General features: G+C 47.8%; 1 protein-coding gene across 5 annotated transcripts in view; it reads right to left on the bottom strand.

Moving 5' to 3' along the window:
* The window catches only part of Sipa1l2 (signal induced proliferation associated 1 like 2), a 77,893-nt gene extending 51,017 nt beyond the window's left edge, over window positions 1-26,876 (bottom strand). For all 5 annotated transcript variants that reach the window (XM_042686217.1, XM_042686216.1, XM_042686219.1 and 2 more), the window contains exons 1-7: window positions 25,189-26,876; window positions 15,281-15,414; window positions 14,198-14,386; window positions 12,171-12,345; window positions 10,899-11,002; window positions 5,517-5,674; window positions 3,309-3,885 (exon numbers count right to left, since the gene is read on the bottom strand). In XM_042686217.1, coding sequence (XP_042542151.1) covers window positions 3,309-3,885; window positions 5,517-5,674; window positions 10,899-11,002; window positions 12,171-12,345; window positions 14,198-14,386; window positions 15,281-15,414; window positions 25,189-26,665 — 2,814 coding nt within the window. In that variant the 5' untranslated portion in view covers window positions 26,666-26,876. The remainder of the gene's footprint in view (window positions 1-3,308; window positions 3,886-5,516; window positions 5,675-10,898; window positions 11,003-12,170; window positions 12,346-14,197; window positions 14,387-15,280; window positions 15,415-25,188) is intronic.
* Window positions 26,877-27,838: the final 962 nt, after the last annotated feature.

Genomic DNA, 27,838 nt, shown 5'->3' with positions numbered 1-27,838 from the left:
TCCCCTCAAGCCTCTCTTCTGAAGGGACTGCCTGTACTACTAGCCAGGAGCATGGCCCTCTGTTAATGGGGCACTAAACAGGCCAGAGTGTGTAGTGACAGTGGGTGCACCTGTGCCTGCAGCCACCTCTCCCCCTCTGCTGCCTCTCCCCCTCTGCTGCCACCTGTCCCCCTCTGTCACCTCTCCCCCTCCCCCTCTCTTCTGGTGCCCCTCCCCTTCTATCTCTTCTCCCCCTCTGCCATCTGTCCCTCCTCTGTCATCTTTCCCCCTTTTGCGACCTCTCCCTGCTCTGCAGTCTCTCCCGCTTCTGCCTATCTCCGGGGGCCAAAGACAACCCCAGGAAGAAGCAGCTCCAGTGTGCATCCTGAAGAGTAGGAATCTGTGCAGTGCCCCGGGCAGAGCATGAGAGGAGAGCTGGTTTCACCCTCCTGGGGCTCCAAGCTCAGTAATTAGACCACGTAGCCCTCAGAGGCGCTGACTAAGCGCTAAGTGCAACGCCATGAAAGGAAAACATGGCTCATTAAACACCGTTTGAGGACTCTGACATCACTTTTCTGAGGGAAATTTCAAGCTGGGAGGTATCATAGCCCATCTCCAAAGGCCTGGGGCGGGATAGAAGTTTCAGTTTAATAAATGCTCCCCTTCTATGAACCATGCTCTGAACACACAGATACCTGTTTAATGAGCCCTGGGCTGTGAGGACAGCTGTGGGGCGGGAATGGCTGCCCCCATCAGCATCCTGTTTCCATGGTTACCCAAAGCCACATAATGATTGCTTCTCTCAGACAAGCATGACATTCTGGATGTAGCACAATGAAAGAAGGTACTACAAGTGTTAGTTGGGGATATAAAGTTTTGAAAACATTCACATTTTCCAAGTTATGAACTGTAAAAAGAACACTGCTGAAAAAGCACTTTCAGAGTATGTAAAGCACGGATGAAGCTTTCCCTCACTTCTTTTTCAATTTTGTTTGACACAATCCTACCAAAAGATGACATCTTCACAATGTATCCTGCCTTTTTTTCTTCTTTCAAATGTCAATGAGATTGTCAGGTGAGATTTAACATTCATATATTACAACAGCCATCATTGGCTGTTTCTGAGTTCTTCTGGCTCTGCCTCTTCTTCTGACCTCTTCCAATTGCCCACCTGCTGTCTCCTCTACTTCAGTTTTATGTATCATTCTTTGCTTCTGAACAGCCTAAAAGTCTGAAAGGTATGCTCTCTACCTTTCTGGAGATCCTATCACCACTGGAAGCAGTCTTCTTTCTGTTCTTGTGCTCAGGACTGTATAGAACACATTCACAGGTTTTGGTGCACAATAAAATGCAGGGGCCTGATCCAAGAGTTATTAAGAAATTCATCATGGTTGAAGAGCACGGCTCTTTGAGTGGGGCCTCGTGGACTCAGGTGGACCCCAGGGGGGCCCTTCAGTTGTCCTCCCCTGAGTCTTATCTACATGGACATAGAAGGCAACTGCCAGATCTCTGTGCATCCTCTATGGGGGTCATTGCTGCCACGCTGCTCTAGTCCTTCGTTCCTCTCCCTTCATGTGTGGGGTTGGTTTGTTTCCAGTGTGTCAGGTTATGAGTCACCCTCCGCTGGAGTAGGGTTTATTCTTGACCTCTGGCAGCTTAGGCAATCAGGGACGGGGCAGGGTGGGCCCACGGAGTGGAAAGCAAATAAACCTAGGTGTGAACATCTATGGCAGGCGTGTTTTGGTGGTCAGAGAAGTAGCATATATGTTGCATTTTCAGAAGGACAACTGTGGTTATGCAGTGGATGTGCTAAAACAAAGAAATCTAAAATCACCCAAACCTCAGGGCAGCCCAAGGTTCACAGGAGTCCTTGACACCTCAGACCCTGCCCGCATGCACTCACAGTTTAGTCTGCACATGCTGACTGGTCCTTTACTGTGGATAGTTTCATTCAAGAAGGAGACTGTCGGGGGGCGGGGGGGGGGGGGGGGGGGAAGGAGAAGGATTGGGATTGGGGGGGGGGAGGCTGGGAAGGGATGTGAAGGGTAAACAAAGGAGGAGGCTGCAATGCTTGGTAAGAAATGTACGCATTATCCTGCCCATGTAATTGCAACCCCTCTGTACAGTATGTTCACAAATAAAATTAAATTAAATAAAAAAAAAATATTCCACAAAAAAAAAAAAAAAAAAAAAAGAAGGAGACTGTCTCCCCAAGGCTGACAAGACACTGATTTTAATAAAACAGCATCTTCTAATAACAGATGGAGATTTTTAACAGTGGGAGGAAAGGGGACCAGAGTGGGTGTGTAATTTCTCCTTTTAAAATGATTCATAGTGACTAAATATTTTCTAATTAAAATAATAATATATCCTCCTTGAAGTACAAAGGAGACATTTTATAGTCAAAGCATGTTTTCGTCTTATATCACCTTCATATATCAAATAGTTAAAAACTTGAAATAGCTGGATATATTCATGCTGCTTCTACTGCATATACTCAAACTAAAATCTAAATTTTGCTTTGTAAAAATCAGGAGCAGGAATGTGACTGTTAAAACTAGGGAGAGATCAATGTTGGGGTTTTGGACTAAAAATCACATCTAAAAAAAAACCAAGGGGCTGGGAAGGTGGCTCAGTGGTAGAGTGGCTTGCTTTGCATACATGAGGCCCTGGGTTCGATTCCTCAGCACCACATAAGCAAAAAGAAAAAAGCCGGAAGTGGCGCTGTGGCTCAAGTGGTAGGGCGCTAGCCTTGAGGTGAAGAGCTGAGAGACAGCGCCCAGGCCCAGAGTTCAGGCTCCACGACTGGACCCAAAAAAACAAAACAAAAAACCTCTTTTAAGTTGGATTTCTTGTACCTTAAATTGTTTTAACTAAATGGCTATTTCTGCAAAATATCCTTAGACTCCGTGGCAGGGAGATTAATATCACTTGATCTGGTTAGCAATGAAAGAACTGCCCTGTGTAAACACGTAGTGTGGGCAGTGAACAGAGATCCGGGCATTCAGATAGGCAGAGACTCTATCCACCGGTTACCTGGGCAGGTGTGTCAGGTCAGTGAACACAGACAGGGAGAACACCCACACGCTTCTGGCTCTCCATCACATGACAGTAAATACATCTCAGTGTTCTTTTCAAAGTTGGAGCAATTTTTTAATCCCTTTAGGACAGGTACTGTATTTGCTCAGTGACTCCCATAGACTCTACACCTTGGAAGCAGCAGGTGATTCCCCATGCATTGCAAATATAGAAGAGTGTCCCCAATGGCACCTACTGGGAATCTGGGAGTGAAACACAAGGATGGTGAAAGACACAGACCAGGTACTTACGACTAGTCGCTGGACAATTTCTCGTATGTCTTCTGCACGGTTGTCCACTGAAGACAGCAGGATACACTCTCCCCTCTCGTAGAACACCTTGATACTCACTAGTCCAGACGTCCACCCAATAACATCCCTGCTGGAACAGTTGAAGACCACGTTCTTGGAGTCCTTTTCTATCAGCATGATGAACTCGTTAGAAATCCCCAAAAGGCACTCGATGTCTGCAGACTGGCCAAAGTCCCGGGCTACCACGTGCCACATGATAGCCCCGATGCTGAACAGATGGGCATCCTTCCTGGGCTTCACCCTCTCCTTCTTCTTTGCGCCCAGGGTGATGAAGCTGAATTTTGCAGAGCTGTCTACTGTGGCAGTTGTGACAAAGTTCTCAGCCAGGTCCTTCAAGTACTCCTGCCTGGTTCGGGTGGCCATTGCTCGGAATTTTTCTGATTTATGGGCTGCATTTTCTGCATTGATTACTTTGGCTAGAAGGAAGTCCCGAAACACTGCTGACTTTGGAAAAGTCACACCTTTAGGGATTGGGGGGCCAAATGATGGCACATCCTTTGATCTGGAAACTCCAACACTGAGGAAGAAAACAGGACAAGAAGATGAGAGGAGCAACATTCCCCTTCCAAAGGCCCAGTGTCAAGATGACCCGCGAACTTGTAGGGCTGTTCTCCAGCCTCAGGCCTGGTGGGTGCAGGTGAGAGGCCATAGCTAAGGCACTACTTTCACGTGTATCTCACCACCAGTGTGGCTCCTCACAAGCCACTGGCCCGCTCGGAAGGACTGCATATGCTGTCTTCTGCCATGGCAAAGATAAAGCACTGCACTCTTTATTCTGTGGCAGATATATGCTGGTTTTAACATACATTCTTTCAGTAGCAATTTAATTAGAACCAGAAAACTTTAAATGAGAATAAGTTATGACCTTCACATTTTGCGTTTTGCTAATGAGCTCATGATATAGCCATAAAGATAGAAAATAATTAAAAATACTTGTTTTGACCTAAAAACAGTAAGAAGCCAAAAAATATAGTACCAAATACAATAAACTTTAGGCATAGGTTTCCAATCTATGAGGAAGGTGCATTTTAGAACATTCTGTATAGGTACAGCCTGTGGGGTAAGATCTCAGAAGCAGCCAGCTTACTATGTTTGCACCAGGACTGTCTATTAGGCACAGTGCTTGTACAGAACATAGGCTATGATTTTCTTAAAGTAGGTTTGAGCACTTGGGCCAATAGCCCAAGCATAGAGATATGTAAGAACCCCGTGCAAGGAAAACGTGGCCTCATGTCTACTTCTAGGCCTATTTCAGTAGGCAATGCATAGCAGGTCAGGACCCTGTTTGGCTGATAAACAACTAGGAGGACAAAGTGGTCCAGTGGTTAGTAGTTTTCAGTCTGCTCTTTTCAGATGGGCTAGGTGCAGGCCAGCAATGTCTGAAGCATAGACTGGTCTTCCTGCCTGTGGACAGAGCTCTGCAGGTTCACAGGTCTGCATTCTCCACAAGGACTCTGGGCATGTGTGGCCTGATCCTAGTTGGCTCAATTAGCAATGACTGCTTTGAGATCATAAAACAAAAACAACTTAGGGCAAATGCCAGAAACTCTCCTGGTTTGTTTCCATGTAAGCTATGTCTTCTGTGTAACCACATCATAAAGTAGAGACATATAATTCTCAATTTTAGGAAGGATAAGAAAAACGAAGTACCTGCCCAGGCCAAGCAGAGAGCTGGATTCAAACTATGATGGCAAGTGCATACCTGCCAACATGTACAGCTCAGAGCCCAAGACCAGGCCAAGAGCTAAAGAAGCCTGGCCAGGATGCACTCAGGAGCCAAGTCATACACAAGACTTCAGATCCAGGTCACCAAAGCAAGGATGGCTTCCTGGTCTCAGCAGGGTGGGGAAGGCTTGAAGGACTCATGTACTCAAGGAGAGGCAAACTTAATGGCCGCATAACATAGCCCAGAGGCCAGAACCAACATATTGTGGGGGCCTGGCAAGGTGGAGTTTTTCAGGGAGCTGAGGGAAAGCACTATCTACCCTTTGAAGTGACCAGGCCTCTCTTTCTCTTTTACAAGGGGACAGAACAGGTAGCAGAGAGATAAAGTGGGAAATAGTAAGTCTGCAGGTGTGGACAAATAACCCCAAGCTGAAGATGTGTCCAGAGGCCTGCTGGGGAGGGACAGAGAAGCAGTGGGCTCACCTGTAGCATACATTCTCCGTGCAGGGGTTGTGCACTTTTACTATGACAAAGACGTGCTGAAAGTGGGAGCGGATGTTCTTGGGCGTGAAGGGAAGCGCCCCAGGCTCCTGGAAGACGATGGTGACGATGTCATTCCCAATGTGCCTCTTCCGTAGAAGCTGCAGGAAGGATATGAACGCACAGTGGTGAGCAGACCTCCTTCAACACAACCCACAAGAACAAGGAGGAAGTGGCGCTGTAGCTCAAGTGGTAGAGCACTAGCCTTGAGCTGAAGAGCCGAGGGACAGCGCCCAGGCCCAGTGTTCAAGCCCCATGACTGACAAAAAAAAAAAAAAGAACACACAGGAGCTCTCATTACCCAATGAGACAGAGATGAGGAAAATCAGAGCTGGTCCCAGGAAGCGAGAGCTCAAGGTGGCATAGATACAGCAAAGCGGGTTGTGTGCGGGAGACCCTGGGAAAGCAAATCCTAAATACTCAAGTTTATCCCTAATTTCTGTGTCTATTTCCTCTGATCTTAAAACAGCACATTCACTTCAACCTGAAGATGTGAGTGATGTGGGGGAGGGTGCATCTGCTGAAGGGTCTGCACGGCTGCACGCAGGCCTCGGCTGGCATAGCAGTCCTGACTGATGGGCACTTCTCAAACAAAACTGCAAACCATCTCTGGTGGCTAACGTATCAAAACTAATGACTGAAACTTGGCTTTTTTTGTTATCTTTAAACACTTGTAGGAAAAAGCTGCCATTCAGAGAAGCAGTTTATGAATGCTATGCATCTTGATCAGTGTCAACCCTTTCACCAATTCCCCCACACCCTTCCGATCTCCTTCCCTCAATTTTCTTAATTTTGTAGGATATGCATTGAATTTTATGACTGCATTCTCTTCCCCTTCCTCTCTTCATTTGTTTACCTAATGCCATCTAGAAGCACAGAATTCGACTAGCTTGGTAGCCAGAAAATCCCATCCTGTATAATCTCAGAAACTGCAACATCTACAGGAGAGAAGGATCCTGAAGAAATTTCCGCTCTTCCCTGATGCTGTAATTTGGGTGTGAAATGGCCCCTAGAAGACCCTGTGTTGAAGGCACTTGTAGGAGTGGGAGGGGCATGAGGGCTGACTGGATTGGGGCCCTGGAGTGGGAGGGGCCTGGGAGGGACTCATCAGAGGTTTCATCCAATGATTGAGCATTACTGAAGTGGAGGAATTTCAGGAGGTAGAACTTGGTTGGAGGGCACAGGTCAGCCAGGACTATGTCTGGTGGGTCTCTCTGCCCCTCTCCCTGCCTGGCTGATGTGAGGCAAGCAGCCTCCCTTCACTATGTCCTTCCACCTCACCACAACTGACCATGGACAGAAATTTCTGAAATACAAGCCAAATCAACCTCTCCTTCTCTAGGTTGACTTTCCCAGATATTTTGTCAGAGCAATGACAAGCAGATTCACAGGCCAGTGGAACCACACTGTGGCTCTCTGCATACCAGGCCTGATTCTTCCCTAGGGGCTATACTCTCTCACTTCTCCTACATTGGGTCCCAGCCTCCCTGAGGATAGTGAGGGACATGCCCTGCTGACCTGGTTTCCAGGCTTCTACTGGTAAGCCTGTTGGAGAACAGGCACCCAGTGCGCATTTGATAAACAAATATATAAGCCATGTAAATCTACTTTACTGAGCTAGGACACACACAGGAAAGTTGTGATCACTGCCTCTCTGTGAACACAGGCTAATGCATTAATAGGTGAGGAACTCTGTATGCGGACACAAGCAAGGACACAGAATGGTACTCAACACTGTGATCCTCCTCCCAGGAGCCTGATGCTAGTGCAGTATACTCTTTAACCAGCAACCACAAAGGCAGTGACCTCACCTTGAGTTTATTTGGCACCTACAGAGCGTATTTCACTGTAAAGAGCATCAAGTTCAACTTTAAAAACCTTTTCAACCCAGATACAAAAAGGATTTCATTGCTAGTCCCTCAGTTGTGATTTATGTAGCTTGTTCCCTCAGAGTTCTCTGCAGGCCAGTGCAATCACTGATTTGTGTTGTGGAGATTCTCATTTTATTTCAGGTATAGCTACAAACATCACTATACTGGAATACAGAACCAATGAACCACCTTGCCTTAGTCTACAGCTTTAAAAAAACATTCCTAGCCTAAGTAAAATATAGCATTCAAATGAGTATTTAAGTTAAAAACTGATTGCCTAATCCTATGTACTAGGCAAAAAGAAGAATTCTTTCTTCTCTCTCCATTAATTGAAATGAAGTCATAGTCCATGTGTAGCTCACAGGACAGTGGCCCATACTGCACATCACGCGGTCACAAGAAGACGGCTCAGAGAGGCAGAAGCCAGGAAAGGGCTCTGTACTGCACCACCTCCTCCTGAAGTGATCGCTGTGCTGCACTTCTGTGCCTGAGGGCTTTCCATTAACATGTAGAGGGCAGGACTTACCCAGTGCCCCTCAGCTCCGCATGCTCCATGGCTATGTCTGGTGCTCCGTGGCTGTGCCCACTGTGTCATGGCCACGGCCACGTGCCCTGTATCTGTGGTCACCCAATGGCTTACTGTACATGTGTGCTTGCCATCATCCCTCCCCGGAGGACTATTTTACACTTCATCACAGGAATATGTAGAACACAGGTTAAGAGAACTTGTGTCTAGTTACTCTGGCAACAAGCCCACTGCCTCTGTCCTTTTCTGAACATAAGCTCTTTGCTTTGTAAAATGGATCCACAAATGTTTTTAAAGTCTAGAGAATATGATCATGGTTCTATCGGTGCACATCAATGCAAGAAAATGTGTAAAGTGGTGGCAGGGGTTATAAGCCAATGGAGTAATAAGAGTAAACTCCGAAGCTCTTCAAAGGAGAAACGAGGAAACAAGCTCTGTCCTTTCACAGGATTCTCCACTTTAGAGATGAAAGAAATCAGACATCCTGGAAGTTAGCAGGTACATTAGTCAAACATGATACTTCATGAGCCTTGTAAAAATGAATGTTTTCCTTAGTATTTAGTTTGTGTGTTTTTCTCACTACTCTATGATGGAAGGGAAGGGGAGGAGCGTGGCTTCAAGCAGACACAGCCCACTGGGGCAGGAAGCATTGTTTGGAGAATTAATGAATGATGTCTCCTGGGCTAATTTCTTTCCAGACAGGTAGCTAGAGACAATACTTTAGTGCTACCAAGAGAACCACCTTACAGGATTCATCTGTGATGGTGAGTTAATAAAGACTGTCCCACGGGACGTAAGTGAGGTAAGCATCAGAGCAAATGATTTACTCTGTGTCCCAGCCCACTCCATCCGCCAGCCTCTCACAGTTGCCACCATGGAATCCCCTGAAGTCAGAAGCCAAACGTTTTAACTAGATAGGTCTTTAGGTCACATCGTTTGTTGTTGATACATGGCAACTTCTCTTTGGATCTCTAGCTTGGGAAATTTAACACATCTACCTACTATGATGAGCCCCACCAATATGCTAACTCCAGACTCTCTAGCCTTTTGTATGTAGAGTGAAGGTAAGTTATAGGCAGGCCACAGAACTGCCACAGAACAAAACACTCTAGGAGTCAGTTCTGAGTTCTAGAAACAGTAAGGGACTCCAAGACTCTGGAGATGCTGTGTGCAAAAGGAAGGCTGGACTAGCTGAGTCCAGTGGCTCAAGTACCATAAGAGCTCGCCAACGTGGTGAGACTGGCCTCATTCCCACTCTGCTCACTCTGATGGCCTGCAGACCCTCTCTGTGTCTGAGCACACCTCTCAAGGCTTAACGACTGTTGGGCTTACAGGACAACTGGCCTGGTCTAAATCAGCCTCTTTAATGCCTACTGAATCTGTTCAGCATAGTGGGAAATCAGTTTTTTTAAAGAGCAAACATTCTTAAAGCACACACAAATTTGTGCCTGCCTGCTGAAGTATGCATGAGGCCCTGAGATCAAGCCCCAGTTATTATAAAGCAAACAAACCAAACTCCACAAAACACATAGGTGATCTAGTGGCTGTAATGCAAAACCAGAGATATAGAACCTAGCAACTCTGAAGGCTGTAGGAAAAAAGATAGTAGAAAACATAATAGAAAATCCAAGAAGGACACAGGGTTGAGTGTTAGACAGAACACAATAAAACCCAGTTAGCAATCACCACAAGAAAAAAAGGAACAGCAGAGCTTTCGTTCCCTCTTGTGAAGAATCTGAACAGTTGGGGCCCAAGTTCTTACCCCAGTGGTAAGGTAAGATCTAAGGTGCTGCTTACACAGTGATGGGGAGGGGAGGGAGGTGGCTGGTCCCATTTTTTGGAGAGAAAAAAGTGCAAATTTTGACTCTATTCATGGATTCCGTGTGTGTGTGTGTGTGTGTGTGTGTGTGTGTGTTTAAAAAAAAAAAAAGAAACAGGAAAAGAATCTGAAACAATAGGTTTCATTTACTAGAAAGATTAACTGGTCTTGGTGCTTCAGTCCATCAGACAAGCAGCTAGGCAGCATCTGGAGATATACTGCCCAGCAGATCTCTGCAGAGCTCAGGCAGCTCTGCTCTCAGTGCCCCTGTGCTCACTGGCAGAGCCCAGGGACTCCATATGAGGTGGAAAGGTGGCTCCTGCCCAGGGGTCCTCAGTCTTGCAGTCTGGACACTCACTGCCTTTCCAGCACTTCTAGCAAGGTTTGCAAAACAACCAGCTCCACCCATTTTTTATCTACACTTCCAAAGTCAGCTAACTGTTCAATGATGTTTTATACATTGTTTAAGTTTTCTTCATTCTTTTTTTTTTTTTTGGGTGCGGTCGTGGGGCCTGAACTCTGGGCCTGGGCACTGTCCCTCAGCTCTTCAGTTCAAGGCTAGCACTCTACCACTTGAGCCATAGTGCCACTTCTGGCTTTTTTCTTTTTTGCTTATGTGGTGCTGAGGAATAGAACCCAGGGCTTCAGGTATGCAAGGCAAGCGCTCTACCACTGAGCCACCTTCCTAGCCCCAAGTTTTCTTCATTCTTACAGACAGCATTCGAAGGTAATGGTTTCTCTTCTCTAAAAGGGTTAACACATTGAGGTCAATCAACCTAATTAAAACAAAGGAAATCAATCAAGACAGAAGAAAATATCACTAGCAACTAGAAGTAGTATTTCTGCAAGTCAGTTTTCAGCCACATGAGGAAACCTAGGTCTGTCCTTTTTGTAATTAATGAAGCTGACACATTGCTCTTAAGATTCTGTACAGCAAGCAATAGAGGTAAGCCCAGAATTGTGTTTCCTTACAAGAAAGAACAGCAACACTCACACCAAGGCTTAAATATTTGCAATGGATAAGAGAGCAAGAGAAGGTCAGTGTAGTCAAGAAAACACTACTGTTGTCTGCAGACTGCGAGTGGGAGTGGGAGGCTGTGAGGACGTACCTGCTGCCTGTTGCTTGGCATGTACGGAAGCAGGGTTGACACATGGAACATGAGCTCATAGTCTTTGTATGTGGTGTACAGGGAGTGCGTTCCTGTGGAATCAGCTGAAAATAAAGATGACAAAGCAAGTCAGGCAAGTCTGGAATATGAGCTCTGACACAGAAGGTTATAAAAGGTGCTTGAGTTGAGACTATCACACCAAATTGCAAACCAGCAGAGCCTGGACAGGGTCTGTCCTGCATTCCCCACAGTCAGCTTCTAGCAGCTCCCATCCAACATCCTTGCTCGGTCTTCCTCATGAACTTTCAGCTAAGCACGTGGTCTCTGCCACTCCCTTCTGCTCTCCACTCAGGAAGCATTGGTGGAGCTGGCCTGGTGGAGAGCGGCCAGCGGTTTTAGGCACAAGTATCAGAAGGGCGTAGAGCAGCCTACAGTCTGGCAGCACCCTCACATGAGCAGTCAGTTATCTGTAGTCATTTTGGGGCACTAGAACACAGGAATGTGCAACTGGGTTGACTGACTTTGAGAATGAAGATGAAACTATTATTTTAAAAAGTTCTTCCCTTGAAGATGGTAAGTTCCTTTTTCATCAGCCACATGCAGGAGTGCCCCGCCGCACGTTAACGGATGGCACTCTCACTGAGTCTTCCACATCAGCACACATTAAGAAATGGCGACTCTTGAACTCTGCTCACCATGGAGCTAGTCAGTCATCTTTTGGAAAAGCAGAACAATTCTTGACAAATTCACAATCCATCTACGTTATGTATGGTAGGACCTCAAGCACTGATACCCCTGGGCGTCCTCTGCTTAGGAGGGTCAGAATTCAGCAGAGTCTCTGGATGATGTCATCTCTCAGATCACAGAGATATGAAGAAAGACACTGAAGGAATCTACTAGTTACAAAGAAAAGGCCTGACCTTTTTAGTTCTGAATGTGACACACTTGGGTCTGGAGAATGTGCTCCTGTGCCCAGCATCGGAGACTTATGTCCCATATTGTGTATGTACACATACACATGCACACATAGCGCCCACAATACAAATACATGCAGTGCACACAAGTATAAATAGATTTGTGCACATACAGTGTATGCAGTGCACACACATACATAGACAGGTGCACATGCCCCCCCAGAACACATATATACAGAGCAAACAAATACATATAGACACATGCACACAGTACATACACACAGATAGCTACACACAGTACACACATACACACATGTATGCAGATATACACAAACATGCACACACACACAGAGCTCACTTTTATTGTCCAGCTGGGCCCGGTACTTGCTGAACCCTTTTAGCCTTACTCTCTGGCCAAGCAGGTCAAGAAACTCGTCAAAGGCTGGTCCAGCAGTCTCGTTATTGTACATCTCCTCCTCTGTGCTCTGGCCTGCTTTGCAGTAAAGGACTCCAATCTTGTGCTGAAAGCTCAGCTGAAATGGGAAGGAATGTTAAGAGTAGACATACTAACTTTCAGCAAAATTACAAGTATAGAAGTTTAGAACTCTGTTCCCAGAAAAGCAAGTCCGAACTGTTCCCATAAGCATTGTTCCCACATAGGCTGTTACAAACCAGAACCAAACCCACACCCCACACAGCTGGAGTTGGAGGTAGAAACCCTGTGGAAGAGAATAGTGGCCAGAGCTTCATGGTTTCAGCAAAGGCAGACAGTCCGGTACAAGCATCTCCTTATGCCCACTGTGTACATATTTAATCTAATATGCTACACTAATGGCTGGAAATATCTTCCAAAGTGACTAAGAAAAAAAGTTTCCCCTCCCAGGTTCTAGTGCATTTTTCTTCTATAATCTATTTGAACATTCATGAGAATATATAATACTATAAAGAAAAAAAGAAATCAAATCAAGGTCTATAAAGGCAAGAATCTTGTGGAAATTGTGATATATGTCATCTATAAACAGAACAATGTTTTGTTTCCATAAAAGTAACTTTGATTGTACAATAACAATCATTTCTCACATTTCTTATTAGTTTGTAAAGAAAACATCTGCTAAAGATACAATGTGCCACACAGGGTCTTAGTAGCAGCTGAAGAGTTCCTGCAGTAAGCCCACCTTGGCTGGGGACATGCTGTGTAGATATGCCATGCTGGGAGGCAGGGGTTCCTCCCCAGGTGAGAGAGAAACCAAATCTCACTTACAGGCTCTCATTTTACAAGGAACAATGACTTCTCACTCATGCAATCAGAGCTCTTCATCTCACTGCAAGTAATATGAGCCTCAAAGACTGACAGATCCTCAGTCATCACAGATCCTTAAAGGCATCAATCCATAATGCCACTGTTCATTTTTATCACTCACATATAGCCTCTAATAAAAACCGGTATCTGACTATGGCAGAAAACTAAGGCAAAATGATACTTAAGTTCCATGAGCAGCAACACAATGAGCTCGGTCTCTCCCATGACCCAAGAGCACGTCGTGTAAGAGGTGTGTGATGCTCAGTGCCTGCCAGGGTGACCTCCATAAGCCTTTTGTGTCCTGGGTGCTCTAAGGACCATGAAGAAACCTGCCCCTGCTCACAACATGAGGCAAACAGCTTCCTAAGCTGACTGGTGCCAGGTGTGTAGAGAGCCTGGGCCCCGGGGCTCCATCAACACAGTGAAGACAATGGTTCTGACCTGAGTAGACTGTGAGACCATGTGCAGGTCCCATACTTTGTTCCCAGTGTTAATGGCTGTAGTCAAGTATTTCCTCAGTAGTGACCATCATTTCCAAACATACACTAAGTACAAGAAAGCTCCTCCTATGAATTCGTTAGAACCAGTGGTCACTTGTGAATGGCTCAGGAGACAGTGCAGGGTCTTTCACAGTCACCACTGACACTGGTGACAGTGACCACTGGAATCAGTGATACAGCCACAACACAGCCACAAGTGTCCCATAGGATATCCCTAAGGACTAGGTCCTGGTCCGCTGGAGTCTAATTCTCCCACCCTGGGCATACACTTGCCAGTGTGACCCTGACAGGACCTCAGCAAGAGTAGATGGGAGGGCCAAAGTGAGATCTGTAAACCCTGCACAAAGCTGCCATCAGCCTCTGCAAATCATGTGTGAGACAAACAGAAGCCATGGTGGGAAAGAAACAAGCCACAACTTGGCAGAAGACACCCTGACTCTCTAAGCTACAAGTCAGGTGCATTCTGGAAAAACTAGGCCAAAAAAATGCTCAATAAGTGGGCTTAAAAGCAAGACGGATGGGCGTTTCCATACTTGGAGAAGCAAGACACAGGTTCACGCACTCCACCCTTCACACTGCACGCACCCCTTGCTCGTCCAGCTTGAGCAGCTGCTCTGGGACCTTGGGGGAGCTGGAGGCCTGCCGCAGGCACTGGATGCTCAGCTCCGGGATGACGAACTCCAGCACCTCCTTGAGGGGGAGGCCCCGCGCAGTGCCATGCCGGGCCGTGGAGGGCACTGCATCCTCCAAGATGGCTCCTCGCAGGGTGGTCAGCTGCAGGCAAACAGCAGACTTGGTTAGGGCCTGTTCTTGGCTGCCTACATGGGGAGCAATTAATTGTTTGCTTCCTAAGTGGGTGAATTTCAGCCACCTGTGGCTACTAGCACCAGACAGTATTAGTCTATAACTTGAACTGGCTCACTCTGAAAGAGGGCTCATCTCATCTATGCACACCCAGCATCAAGCCCAGGCCACAGGAAGCTCTGCACATACCAGGGTACACACCTGTGTCTCAGCATAGGGTCATATGTGCTTATGTGCTCAGGCGACCTGCAGGACACTGGGGAAAGCTCTTGTTCTCTCTGTTCTGGAAGCAGTTGACCAAAACAGAAAATATGCCAGATATGGTGGGCTGCAGGAACAAACCCACAGTGCTAACTGAGATTCAACAGGCTGAAAGAACAAAACACATCGTAGATGGGATCTAATTCTTCCTGCCACACTGTACCATCTGTGGAATAATCTCACTTCTCATGCATAGCAAGACCAGCCAGGGTTGTGCAGTGTGGTGCTTAGCACTGCCCAACTGGGAGACTCACTAGTCAGACATGGGCCCGGTCCCAAGCTTTTGGACTCCATATTAGGTCTACAACTGATTTCAAGCTGAAGTGAACTGTGTCTCCTGTGCTTCAGCCCAGGCCTTTCTGTTTTTGTCACGTTACTCTTCCTGACAGGAAAGGTGGTAGCTTTCTATGACAGGTCATGGAACTTCCCATGACAGGTTTGCAAATCCTTCACTTGGAATAAAATTCTTCAGACGCTTTCCAATGACCTTCAGTGTTTGATAATTAACATTAACTAATAAACACAATGCCAATGCCCCCTAATAGAAGTTTTAGTGGTATTCAGAGTTCTACCAGGACAGTCAAAATGGAGACATTCTGTTACCTCGCTGGTCCTGAAAGCCACCCTGTAGTTGAATTGGGGTCCTTCCTTCTCCTTGGCCTCTTCCACCTTCTCCCTCCGGATGCTGACTGCCACGGGGCCTAGGTTTTCATCTATTCCAAAGTAGTTCTGGTGTTCTATAATGTGAAAGAACAGAGGCATCAGACGAGGGAGAGAGCAATGAAGAGCAGTGTGGATGCCTCCAGTCGGCGGTCTCTGGAAAGGGCCAAGGCTCACGCGCTCCCCTCTCCCACAGGTGGTTTTGTTTCCAGTTCAGATGTGCTTTCTGCCTCACTTCACCTCCCCCCAGCCCACCCTACTCTTGTCCTGCTTTCCCAGCAGGGGGAGGAGGGAGGGGTTTCTACCAAAACAATGTGCCACTTGGCTCTTCCGAGAATAGCACCCTGGGAAAGGGGGCTGCCATCCAGGCTAGCTGTTCAGAAGGAACCGGCATCTTCCCCCTGGGTCTTCAGGAAGGGCTCCAGAGGTTGCCTTGTTAGCCACAGGAGCCACTGGGACTGAAGGCCAATGCAATCTTGGCTATCAGAGCAGGGGCAAAGGTGACACCCTCACATTGTATCTCTAGAATGGCCACAGCAAAATCAGCAGCAGGAGGCACAGAGGGCTAGGATGCTGAGGTTGAATTATACCTACCAATCCAATGACTCCCCAACGAGGCTATGGGCCATCTTTTCTTTCCCATAAATCACTGGTCCTTGACAGAGATCTGGACTCATGCAGTCCCGCAGAGGGGATGCTGGGGCGTGCTGGTCACCACGCGCTGGATCCCACAGGACTCACTTTGGCCTCTGCCTCACCTATGCAGTAACTATATGCAAGGACTTTTGGCAGTAGGGACACGAGAACCTTCTTGAAAGCATCTCTGCTCATGACGCTAATCTAGGCAGAGCCCTTACAGTGATAGAAACCCCTGCTCTGTGGGCAACCCTGGGACCACCACACACCTTTCCTGCCAGTGTGCTCACTAGAGTTGTCAAATGCTTCACTGCAACCTCCAAACTTTATTTCCTTAGAAATGGCCCAAAGAGCATTGCAGACGCAGTCCAACCATGCAAAACAGGGAGCAATTACCCACACGTCCACCAAGGCAGCTTAGATACCTTCCTGCTTGGAGCAGCCCTGACATTGCTGGTCCCTGCTTCTGGCAGCAGAGCTGCAGACACACCCTCAGACACACACCGCTCCTTCACCTCTTGGTGAACAGTTCAGGGCATAGTCGTAGCACGGACTTTCACCCTATGTGCGTGCAAAACACGCCAGTTGTCCATTTTCAATGTCAGAGTATAGGTGGGGTGACTTGCCTCACTCTTGGCTCTTAGCTACAAGGAAACATGATGTAGGGCACATTCTGAGCTCTCTGAGGGCTTTTAGCTATGCTCACATTTCTTTCTTGACACTTTTTTACAGGGGCAGAAGAGTTTCTGAGATAGTAAGGTGGGGGAGTGTCAGGACAGTGGTCCTGCTCCACTCAGAGAAAACAACACAAGCCCATGCACATGCATTCCTCAGGTGCTGAAAGGCAAACACTGCCCTACTGCCTGGATACCAGGTGAGATCGATACCTTATTCTTCCTCTCAGCCGGCCAGGGCTGCAGCAGCAGGGAGGCTGTGATAGGCTGAAAGGTGAATTACTGACTGAGTTAATGGTTCTTAAGTGATAAATACCTCCCTCAGGTATGGTATATGTTGATGGCAGGCAAGATAAGTGTTAACAGACCTAACTCTTGTGAAACTAAACACCCAATACAGGTCTAAGAGCTAAGCCAGGAATAGGCATTTGTGAGCTTAATCAACAGCCACAAAATACTCAGAAAACAGCAGCTTCTAACAGCATCATTTTATCATTTCCTGAAGCTGGCATCAATGATGGCATTACACAGGACCCTATAGATCACATCTTTAACTCAATGCCAAGACAGTTTAGAACTTTCCTAGTCTCAGTTCACTCTCCAGACAAGAACTTCTGCCTTTTCTATCACTGCCCAATCCCCTGAGGAAACGGCTCCTGAGGTACCTGGACACATAGCCAGGGGCCAGGCATGCACTTCCTCCTTAGAACACACCTCCAGCCACAGCAGCTCCACATTACGTGACTTGATGGGCTCTGCACAAGTTACCTAAAGAGCTTCAAGACTGCTGGAGTGAGAAAAACTGACTCCCCTCCCCGTACACCTGACCCCTCACATCTTAGTGCACCCCTCCACGCAAACTATGCCACTGTCGGTGTGACGCAGGGACAGAAAACAGGTCTGTCATCACCCAGGCTGGTGGAGGGGAGGGTAGGGACAGCGGAATGGGAGGGACTCTGGAGGGTGTGAGGGCTGGGCGACATCATTACTGAGGGGTAGTGCCAGGCTGGATTCTCAGAGCCACACACTGAGAAGGGCAAGCTCTGCTGTACGTGAAGTACACTTTCATTCTGACAAGCAGGGAGGAGAGAGCACAGAAAGAGCAGGTGGGCCCTGAGGTTGGAAGGGATCTTCCAAAACTAAATCGTGATCTTTCTGGCCACAGAGACCATCGGATGACTCCATTCTGGGGAGACCTCACCTGTTGCCCAGGTCATCACTGTTTCTCACACCTCACTTGCAAAAATCACCACTTAATCTCATTCCACAAATTTTCTTTATAGCAGTGCTCTGGTCAAGGCCAGTAGAACTCTGTGCTCATAAGTCAACTTCTACCTTCCAGCCTGGACCCTGCTGTCCTATGCTGGAGCCAGACTGTGGACTGCTCCTCCTTGCTGGCCCTGAACCTCCATCATCCTCCTGGATCCTGACACGGAGGGTTCTCCCCCTTGCTGGCCTTGACCTCCTCCTCCATCCTCCTGGATCCTGACACTGAGGGCTGCTCCTCCTTGCTGACCCTGACCTCTTCCATCTTGGGAAGTCTCCTTTGCTAGTCATGTTAGTGGCACTTAGCAGGAGGAGAAAGAACACATGCTTTTGATTCACACAGTGAACTAGCAGGCCAACCCCACTGACGTCACAGTAAATACCTACAATTCTAAGATGCCTGCTTTTGGCTTTGAATGTGGGCTTGTCTCCAACATCCATTAACTGTGGTTTAGTTTCCTTAATCTCAGTATTGAGCCTAAACTAAAATACATTCACACCAGCACTGTCACCATTGGCCTGGAAAAGCAAGCAGGTTCCTGCCAGAAAAGCTAAATCAAAACAAAAATAGAGGGTGCATGAGAAAGATACTGTGAGCATTTTGCTTCTGAGCTCAAAAGTCCAATGTGGTTCCAAGTTAGTCCAAAGATGACTTTCACTTTTATTTATTTATTTTAATGAGGATCTAACTGTGGAAGAAAAATTGCAAAAAAAATATGTATGAAGTAGAAACTAGTTTCAGTAACATTAGTGGTGGATTTTTACTTTTAATGGCTTTGAGAGAGGTTCGAGGCCAGTTTTCATGGGTATCTACAATATTTCACTAAATAACTGTCATCAGTCATTATACTTAAAAAGTAGAGAGCCCTAATTTGTGTATTACCCATTACCAAAAATAATAAGCAACTGGTGAAAGTTAGGTTTGCCCTTCAAGTCTTCCTCTCTGATCATGTCTAGCCGTGGCTTTCTTCCATGCTTGTCTCTGGACACGACCTACTTCTGAATGCAAGCGAGAGGGGAGGTTCCTGCTGTCCAGGCGTTATGCAGGAGACACTGCTGTGCAGGATGCTCAGCTTTTATGCTTTCTTATTCTTGGCCAGTGGAACTTGCCATGCCTTTTGGTTCCAACCAGGAATGCATGAGAAAGCCTGTGTATGTTTCTAAAGAGATTAAAATCTTCTCAATAAGGAACAATGCTGTCTAGCTCCTATATAGGAACCCACGAAGACACAGAAACCATGCCCCTTTCCACGTCTGCAGAGAGGACAAACTCTTTCAAGGGGTACATACATTCCTTTTACAAAAGATCTTATGTTTTAATCTGACCCAGGAAGGTCCCACCACCCTAAATAGAAGACAGAGCAGACCCTGGGAGCCAAGTGCATCCTGATCTCCCCCTACCACCCAATAGCCTGGTCTTATTTCTGAGCTGATGATTTCCATAAAATTGCTTTGAGGGTGAAGCAAATGAAATTGTTCTCTGGCAGAAAAGAAGCTGTGAAGAGACTGTTGAGAAGCTGAATGAAATTCCACATATCGTGTGAATACCACAGGACAAGATTTTAAAAAAATGCTTAACAAGACTGCAGTGTGGGAAATGAGATTCAATGCCTCTCTGTGGTACATTCTGGCTGCTCACTGAAGAAGAAACAAAACAAAGAAACAATCTGAAGTACAAAGAGGGAAAGCAGGTGGCAGGTACCTGGGGACACTGGCCCAAGGCTGGCTCTAGTCTCTGAAGTGTACAAAGGAGATGTATTTGGCAGGGACAGCACTCTGCACCCCAGGATGAGGGGTGAAAGGTCAGGCAGCTCTACCATGTCATTAGCAACAGTGCTACGGCACATCTGCAAAGGCAGCAAGGCTGCCTGCTCCGAATCATCCTCTAGACTCTGCCTCATAAAGAGCAGAGGTAACTTACGGGTGTTTTCTTGCAGTGGGTCAGATGTTACCAAGCTGACAACTTAGGGGCCACAGTTTTTTTCTAAAGCAAGCAATGCAGGGAAGAAAATACAGCTGGCAGAGAGGGACCAGCCTACCCTGAACCCGAGGATGGTATTTTCAAAGGTATGACATGAAGGAAAACAAGATGACACCACAAGGCCTCCTTTACTAATCTGTAATGTCAGGCAGCATGTGCTTGAAGGTGGAAGGGAACTTGGAGTGTGAAAGGATGTGGCAGGTGAGGACTTGGGTGAGGGGCAGCTGGTCAGCTTTTCAGTCACTTTTCAGCTGCAAGTGAATTAACACAAGGCAGGGTTAGCTAAGCTCCCTGTCCTGAGACTTCCATTTCCAAGACCCTCATTTCCAACTTCCTGTGCTGGAGCAGGACAAGCTACAGCCCCTCGTTCGTCAGCCTGTGAGTTGACCTACACAGAAAACAGGCTCCATTCCTCTTCTTGGAGCACAACAGGACACTGGCTCCTCTTCCTCCACAACAGAGCCACGGCCTGCTGGGGTAAAGGGTCAGTATGATGGCATGGCAGCCGCCCTTGGGAGGTGGGTCCCACATGCTACAGGAGGTGCCTAGTGTCCCTCTGCTCATTACACCTTACAGGCCACCCCCCCAGAACAGAGGGGGCAATGTCCCCTGGTGGTGGGTTCTGGGCGCAGCTGGGAAGGCCATCCCTGAGGAGCTCCAAGGACTCAATGAGACCTCTGTTTGTGGCAGCCATTCAGGCCAGGGAGAAAGGCTGAGCACAGAGTTCACTATGTCCTTGGGGGAGGAGGGACGGGGGAGGGGGGGAGATTTTTCCCTTAGAATAGCGCCATTGTTAGATAGTGCTCTTCTCATCGGTATTAACTTAATAGTGTCCAATTCCCTATTAATTTTTGCCAATGACTGTATAAAACAAGAAGAAAAAAAACCAGGCATGAAATTCAAAGCAAAGGCAGCCATGGGACACTAGCAGTGGGCTCATCTGTTATGCAGAGGCAGACTCTGCCTGCACCTCTGTGTTAGTGGTGAATATGAGCAGAATGCAGTGCAGAGCTTCACCAGATGCCTTCCTTGGCCTCAGATACATGGCCTCTCTGCCTCGCTCCAACCTCTTAGCCACTGAAGCCCAATGCTGCCCTTTGGATGCTGCACCTCGGCGTAGACCAGGCTGTTTTTCTAGAAAGAAATGTCCTATGTTCTTTTGTAAGAAATCCTTAAATGATGTTTTAAGCCCATTTTGGGGGGCTTTCTGGGGCATTCTGGGGCACCAGGAAGTTCAAGGATTTGTCCTAAATGTGAGTGGAATGTGAATCCAGGTATGTCCTACCTTGTCCCCATCCAGAGGCCTCTGATGAAAAGAGTGAGCTTCCAAGGTTGCTGTAGTGGGTATTTCCACTGAATGGCAAAAGGACTTCTTAGCCACAACATTTAAGTTGGCGAGGGGACTGTTATACACATTTTATGGAACTCTTTTCACTTTACTGGATTATCTAGCAGACATGTCTATTGTGCTCCAGTTCATATCTAATGAAAAGTCTAACACTGGAGTAAGGGGTATGCAAAGAGCTGGGTAAGAGCAGTTGCTAGAAATAAAGAAAACAGATGCAAAATTCAGACAGGAGGCTGTAGAAAGAGCCCCTGGCCAACAAAGATACCATGACAGGACACACTCTAGTACCAATGACATGGTGGATAGGTCTGCAAATCCCAAGGCTGGCATTTGGGCAGAAAGGCTGCTGTGGTGACCAGTCTCATATGCTACACTATGACCTGGCATGGGTCTCGTAGGAACCCCATTTTACTTAGAAGTAGCTAGACATTCTTCTTTCTGAAAAATTCCCGCAAAAAAAAAAAAATCCCAAAGTGCTCCTACTCCAAAGGATTTATGACACTAAACAGCAAGGAAAGATCAGAGTCCCCGATGGCACATGGGTGTGTAAGAAAAAAACTCCCAGAGGAAGGGCGGAGTCACACATACCAGGATCCTAGGGCACTAGGCAGCAGGGACAGAAAACATCAGGGTCAAACTAAATTTCCACCCACATTTCAAGCTCCCTCCTCACCTCCTCAACTATTCGTGATTCTTTCCTTGCATCTGTCAGAAAACCCCCAGGCAAGGTTAGCAGGAAGGCTGAATTCAGGGTTGGGCAACACTGCCTTACATCTCACAGCCCCTCATCAGGTCTTAGGGAAGGGCAAGGGGGAACATCTTTGAGTAAGTAAGTTCTAAACCTCACCATCCACATCCTCAATCAAGGCTAAGAACGAGACTCGGAGGGAACCCTGGGGCTTCTGGCCCAGCGGGATTTGAACAAAGTGAGGATAACTGAGCAGCAGGTACCTGCTGGACTGGTGTGGGGCCCAGCACAGGGCAGCTTCCATCCATGGCACTTCGAAGTGCCTGGTCTGTTCAGGAGAGGAGAGCCAAGGAGAAATGACACAGACTCCCCGGTTAGTGCCAGCCAGCAGAGGGATGCTACTGTGCACCAGTTGCGCCTGCCTCTGTTAACACCCCCAAACAAGTTGTATCGCTGGAGGCTGGATGAGCGTCACTGCTAGTCTATGGTGGCAGCCACTCCTTGATGATCCATTTACAGGGCCATTAAAAGGCCTTTCAGGGACTGTGTTACAAACACACTTTTTTATATAACTGACTAGTAAAGAGCTGCTTTATAAAGCTTGTACTTTAAAGTTTTCCCAATGACTGGGAGCCAAGTTTCACACAGAACACAGAACAGAAAGAGACTGCTCCAGCAGGTGTCCCGAGATCCTCAAAAGCTTCCACAGAGAAGGACTTGGAAGGGAGAAGAGAAACGGGTGCAGAGACACTATTTGCAGAGTGGCATCTGGGCCATTCAGTGCCTGCCTTTTTTCAAACAATGTTCCCATGGCTGGTGAGGCACTTGTACACCATAGCAAGTCCAGTCACTGGGCTGGGGCTGAGCCAGCATCCAGAAACTCAGTGCCCCAGGCCACTGCCCTGGTCCCTAAAGCTCTACAGAATGACCGTCAGTGGCAATAAATGCACTTTCAAGTCACAAAGGGCCTCAGGCAAAGGAGAGGCAGGGTATGTCCAGAGCTGCAGTGGCATGAAAGGCAGGGCTGGCCTGGTCCTCTCCTGCTACCCCGGAACTCTGAGTCCTTCTCCAACACTCAACCCAGAATGCTGAAGATGAGGTAAGCTTGGGGGAATGCCGTACCCTGGTGCTGGAGGCTTCGTACTCAGCCCTGCCTCTGCCAAGCCCTATGCCAGAGCTGGAGCTGATGCCTGCCCCCTACCTCCCCATGTCTACATTCACCATGCGTCCCGGTGGGCATCCATACAGATTCTTCCATGGTGCTTACTGTTTTGGATACTCAATCTGACCAGTCCAATGATTTCATTTCCAATGCCCTCAAAATCCTAAGTGGCAAATCAGAAAAGCCAGGGGAAATAAGTCACCTGCAGAGAAGTTTGCAAAACTATAGGGAAGTGACAGATGAGAATTCCGGACTGTACCAGAAACCACCTCCTAGAGAAGACCTCAGGCCCTGACGACTCCACTGGTGGTAACTTGGGGCAGGTGGCATCATCCCCTCCATCAAAGACACCTCTGATGCATGCAGTCTGGGTGGGACACTAACACTAAGCATGTGCAAAACAAAGGAACATAAGTAACCTTTATATTCTGATACTTTAAAGGATGAACCAAAAACTATATAAAACTCAGCCAGCCAGAATACTCACTAGAGGATTTTAGTGTGTAATAAATCTAAGAGACTTTGTTTCATGGCTAGCGGTGGAAGCCAAGTCCATCCATGTAAGCAATCTTAATGAAGAAGCCTATTCCTCTACTGTGAGCAGCCCAGAGCATGTCTGATAAGGCTGCCCTGGATGGCCGCAGCCCTTGAGAGGGTCTCAGTCAGCTCACAGTACGGACTGAAACACAAGCCAAACTTCCTGGATGGCAGTACTGAAAGACCCAACTCCTAGAGGGACAGGGATGCACACCCCAAGCCAGGGCGGTGGCTGGGGGCAGAGAGTGGTGGGGATTCGGGGGAGGGAAGAGGGCACCACTGGGAACTAAGACCTGCTGACAAAGTTGGTTCAGCCACCCTGCCACAGGACTGGAGAGCCAGGGAACGGAAAACGTGGCAGGAGACAGGAGAGCTAGGAAATGGAAAACCCTGCCATGAGACTGGAGAGCCAGGAAACAAGAACAGTGAGTACAGTCCTGGTGGAGGCAGGCACTTACTGGGCTTTACTGCTGTCCAGTATCATAATACCCTGACTTACATGACTCCCTGGAGTCATATGAGTGCTGGGTAGAACCTGGATTCATGCCAAAACAGAGAAAAGGGAATTAATTTAATAATTGACATTAGTCTGGCCAATGACTTCCTTCATGTGTGCAGTCCATAGGCAAAGGTAATGAGGTGGCTTCGTGGTGGCAGTAAGTCTATGGACAACCTAAGTGGACACAGTGACCTCCTGAAGTCCTGGCCACTCCACACCAGACCAGAACTGCAGGCAAGCACTCAGAGATAGGAGGGCAGGGCAGTTCACCACTAAGGGGCAGGAGGAGGGGCCTGGTCAGGCTACCCCGACATGTGGTGCTGTCAGGTTGTCTCTAGGGGTGGGAAATAGGGTGGAGGATAGAATTAAACCCAGAGGAAAACTTGGAAAGTAAGCTGCACCTAAAGGAAGGGACCAAGGCACCAAGACAACAGTGAAACACTACGTATGATTAGTATATGTTCCTGACCAATGTGGAATCTATTTTTCTGCAGGTCTCAGACACAGAATGACTTTTGCAGAATAAACAACTACATAGATCTAAAGGCTGACTTGAAGACTGTACCCTTCAGAGCCTGAAGAAAGAAACTACAGCAAATTATTTTATGTAGGACTGAAGAACTATGAAATAACACTAAACAATTAGGTGTACCTTCACATGTAATCCAATTTACAAACCACAAAGAAATGGTGTTTGCCTATTATAGCAATTCATATATTCTTTTAGCCAGGATTTGGCATATTTAGCTTGTGAAGTGGTGAGGCTAAGATCAACTCAGAGATTACTGAGAGGAACAACCAGCAAAGCAGGGACAGAGCCAATCAGGGAGGCTTAGCAGAAGGGGCAGAAGTCTAAATTTGTGATGCCCACAAATTAGCAGACATATATAGACAAGAGATAGGCAGAAAGAGACGAGAGACACATTTCCACAAACAAGACAAGGTACAGGTTTGTAACAAACAGCAGTAAGGGTAAGTAATGTGACCAGCCAGGCCTGAGAACTTGCTCTAACACCGTGAGGGTACAAGGGCCTGAGGAGGCCGTGGTGGCCAGGCTCACCTTTCCCATAGAAGAATTTGCGGTAGTAGTAAGCCCCCAGGTCGATGTGCTCTATTATGTAGCGCTTGACCTTCTCCCTGTGAACCGGCTGGCTTTCTCTGGGCACCTCCAGCACTGAGACACCTGCATTGGTGCAGTGGGAACTGAGGGAGGACTCGAAGGAGCAGCTCTCGCCAGCACTGAAGGAGGCAGAGTTGGCCCGGGAGAGCGCGATGCGCCGGTCACCCTCCCCACCAGTCTCATTGCGGAAGTAAGGGCAGCTCAGGACCAGCTCGTTGCTCTTGCCATCACCCTCATCGGCGTCCAGGTTCTCCTTCGAGTTGAGGTCTTCCTTGCTGCCCAGAGGGGACTCGCAGCCACCCGCTGGGCTGGCAGCCACTGGGGTCTGTGATGCAGCAGAAGCCCCTGTGGTGATGTTTTTCCTCTTCCCCATGCTGGCCCTGGTGGCCATGGCTTCATTGATGTTGAACAGGATGCTTTGGACATCATAGTGCGCAAAGCAGCGCTGACAACTCCAAGGGCGAACCCCCCGCTCCAGGCGGCCCTCCTCCAGGTCAGATGTGAACCTGAAGGTCTCGTGCTCACTTTTAACAGTCCGCAGCTTTCGGAAGAGCGATGTCTCCACTGACTCTGATTTTAATCTGCGTTTGAAAGGTTTGTCCCTATCCCTCCCCATCAGGAGGGCACTATCCATGTAGTCCAGTCCTGAGATGCGGACCAACTCTCCCCTAGCAATCTGCGCTGCGGCATGGAGGCTGGGGGAGATGGCAGGGTTGCAGGGGAAGAACTCAGGGAATCCGAAGGGGCTCACTGTTTTGGGGTCGTAATTCTCCACCCGATACCCTCGGAGCATCGCAAAAAAGTTCTCTCCTGACAGGCCCTGCCTGTCGATGGATGATGTGCTCCCATATTCCCTGTGCAGGGCGGCCCCTGTGTTGGGGTTCACTGCACGCTGGTCCAGCACATCCTCAGCATCAATGTCACTAATGGTGACATCACTGTTGCTTCTCTGCCGGATGGGGTGGAGTCCTCTCTGGGAAGAATGGACAAAGAGGTCTCCAATGGTGTACTTGGCCTCCACCAAGTCCAGATCTAGCTGCTCCTCATGCTGGGCATCGCCCTGGTCATTCTGACCATTCTGGAGCATGGAGGTGACGCTTTCATAGCTGGACTGGGACCGGTTTTCCCACAGTGTCTTGCAGGACAGATCCTTGGAGCAGTCCTTTTTGGGAGGCCATTCGGACACTCTGGCCCTCACGCCCATCTTGGGCACAGCTGGAGTACCATTGGCCGGACCACCCCCCTCACTGGGACTGGAAATATTTAAGGATGTGGCAGGTCCGATGTTGCCATTAATGGCTTTAAATTTTCGAGCAAAATAATCATCTGACTGCATGATTCCAGGAGTGTCCTTGAGCTTGGTGGAAGTTCTGCCACGTTTGTGCTTCTCTGTTTGCAACTGTCTTGAGTCACTCATGTCCACAAAGGCAAAAAGTCATTTCACCAGAAAGACTGGTACAAAACTAGTTCCAGTGTCACTCACAGCATAGAATAAGCACACAGAGTGCTGTGGTCTGCAGTGCAGAGCCAACCGCAGACACGGCAACCACAGATGCAACCTCTCCAAAGTCACGGCACTGCTCACTCATCCCCACAACTCATCCTCTGTTCTTTTCCTTGAGACATCTGGTTAGGAATACTTCCTCACCTGAGTGAAAAGACATGAAATAGTTAATAAAACCATTAGCAATGCTACAGTTCAAGGTGGATGTTTTACAGTCTGTGTTGTGTTCTCCGCTTCCCCAAGCTAGCAGGAAGCTTCCTGTCTCTGCTGCACCAGTCACCACACTGGAGCTCGGGTCTTCCTCTGTGCAGGGCTGGCTACTGCTCACACGTGGAACCAAGCAACATTGCAAGACTGTCTCCAACTCCATCTACCTCTGAGCCTGGCACTCTTGACCCCATCCCCTCTGAGCCCAGCAGACTTCCTCCATAGCCATGGAGCACTGGCATCTTACCACAGCTGAACACTGATCATTGTCCCACAAAAGCTCCCAGTAGCCAGGAGCCTTGATCTTCAGCTGTGTGCCAATAGTAACCTTACATAGCCATGCTACAAGGGTGACATGAGTACAGTGTGCAATGTACTACAGTTACACTTCCAAAGTAGCGCAAGTGTCCCACAGCAGAGGAACAACGCCAAGCATCAGCAATGTTCACAACCATGGTGGACCTCACAGACCTCTGAGGGAGGTAAGGCTCTCAAGGACTTGGTGGCTGGAAGAGCAGCTTTCTGACTATGCCACAAGTGTACTCATCAATGATATGTATTATTATTAACTAAAGGCACCAGAGACAAAAAAACAGGTAGCTAATGAGAAACATGACCTGATTGATCTCAACTCCTCAGCTGCGAATGTTTCTTTCATCTCAGTAGTCTTAGATTAAAAACATATTTCCCCAGCTCATGACAGGTTGAATATCTTATTCACTGACCTATGAATAACCCATTGCCCTTCACCTTCCCAACCCTGTACTAAGGCTTGAACTCAGTGCCTTGTACGTGCCTTCTTGCTCATGGCTAGTGCTCTACCACTTAAGTCACATCTCCAGTCCAGCTTTTTACTGGTTAACTGGAGTTGCAGTCCCA

This window comes from Dipodomys spectabilis, unplaced genomic scaffold, assembly GCF_019054845.1.
Source record: "Dipodomys spectabilis isolate Male_0828 unplaced genomic scaffold, ASM1905484v1 ptg000096l, whole genome shotgun sequence".
NCBI classification, from domain to species: Eukaryota; Metazoa; Chordata; class Mammalia; order Rodentia; family Heteromyidae; genus Dipodomys; species Dipodomys spectabilis.
Note: the sequence above shows the minus strand (reverse complement) of the source record. Positions and strands in the feature narration are given on the sequence as shown.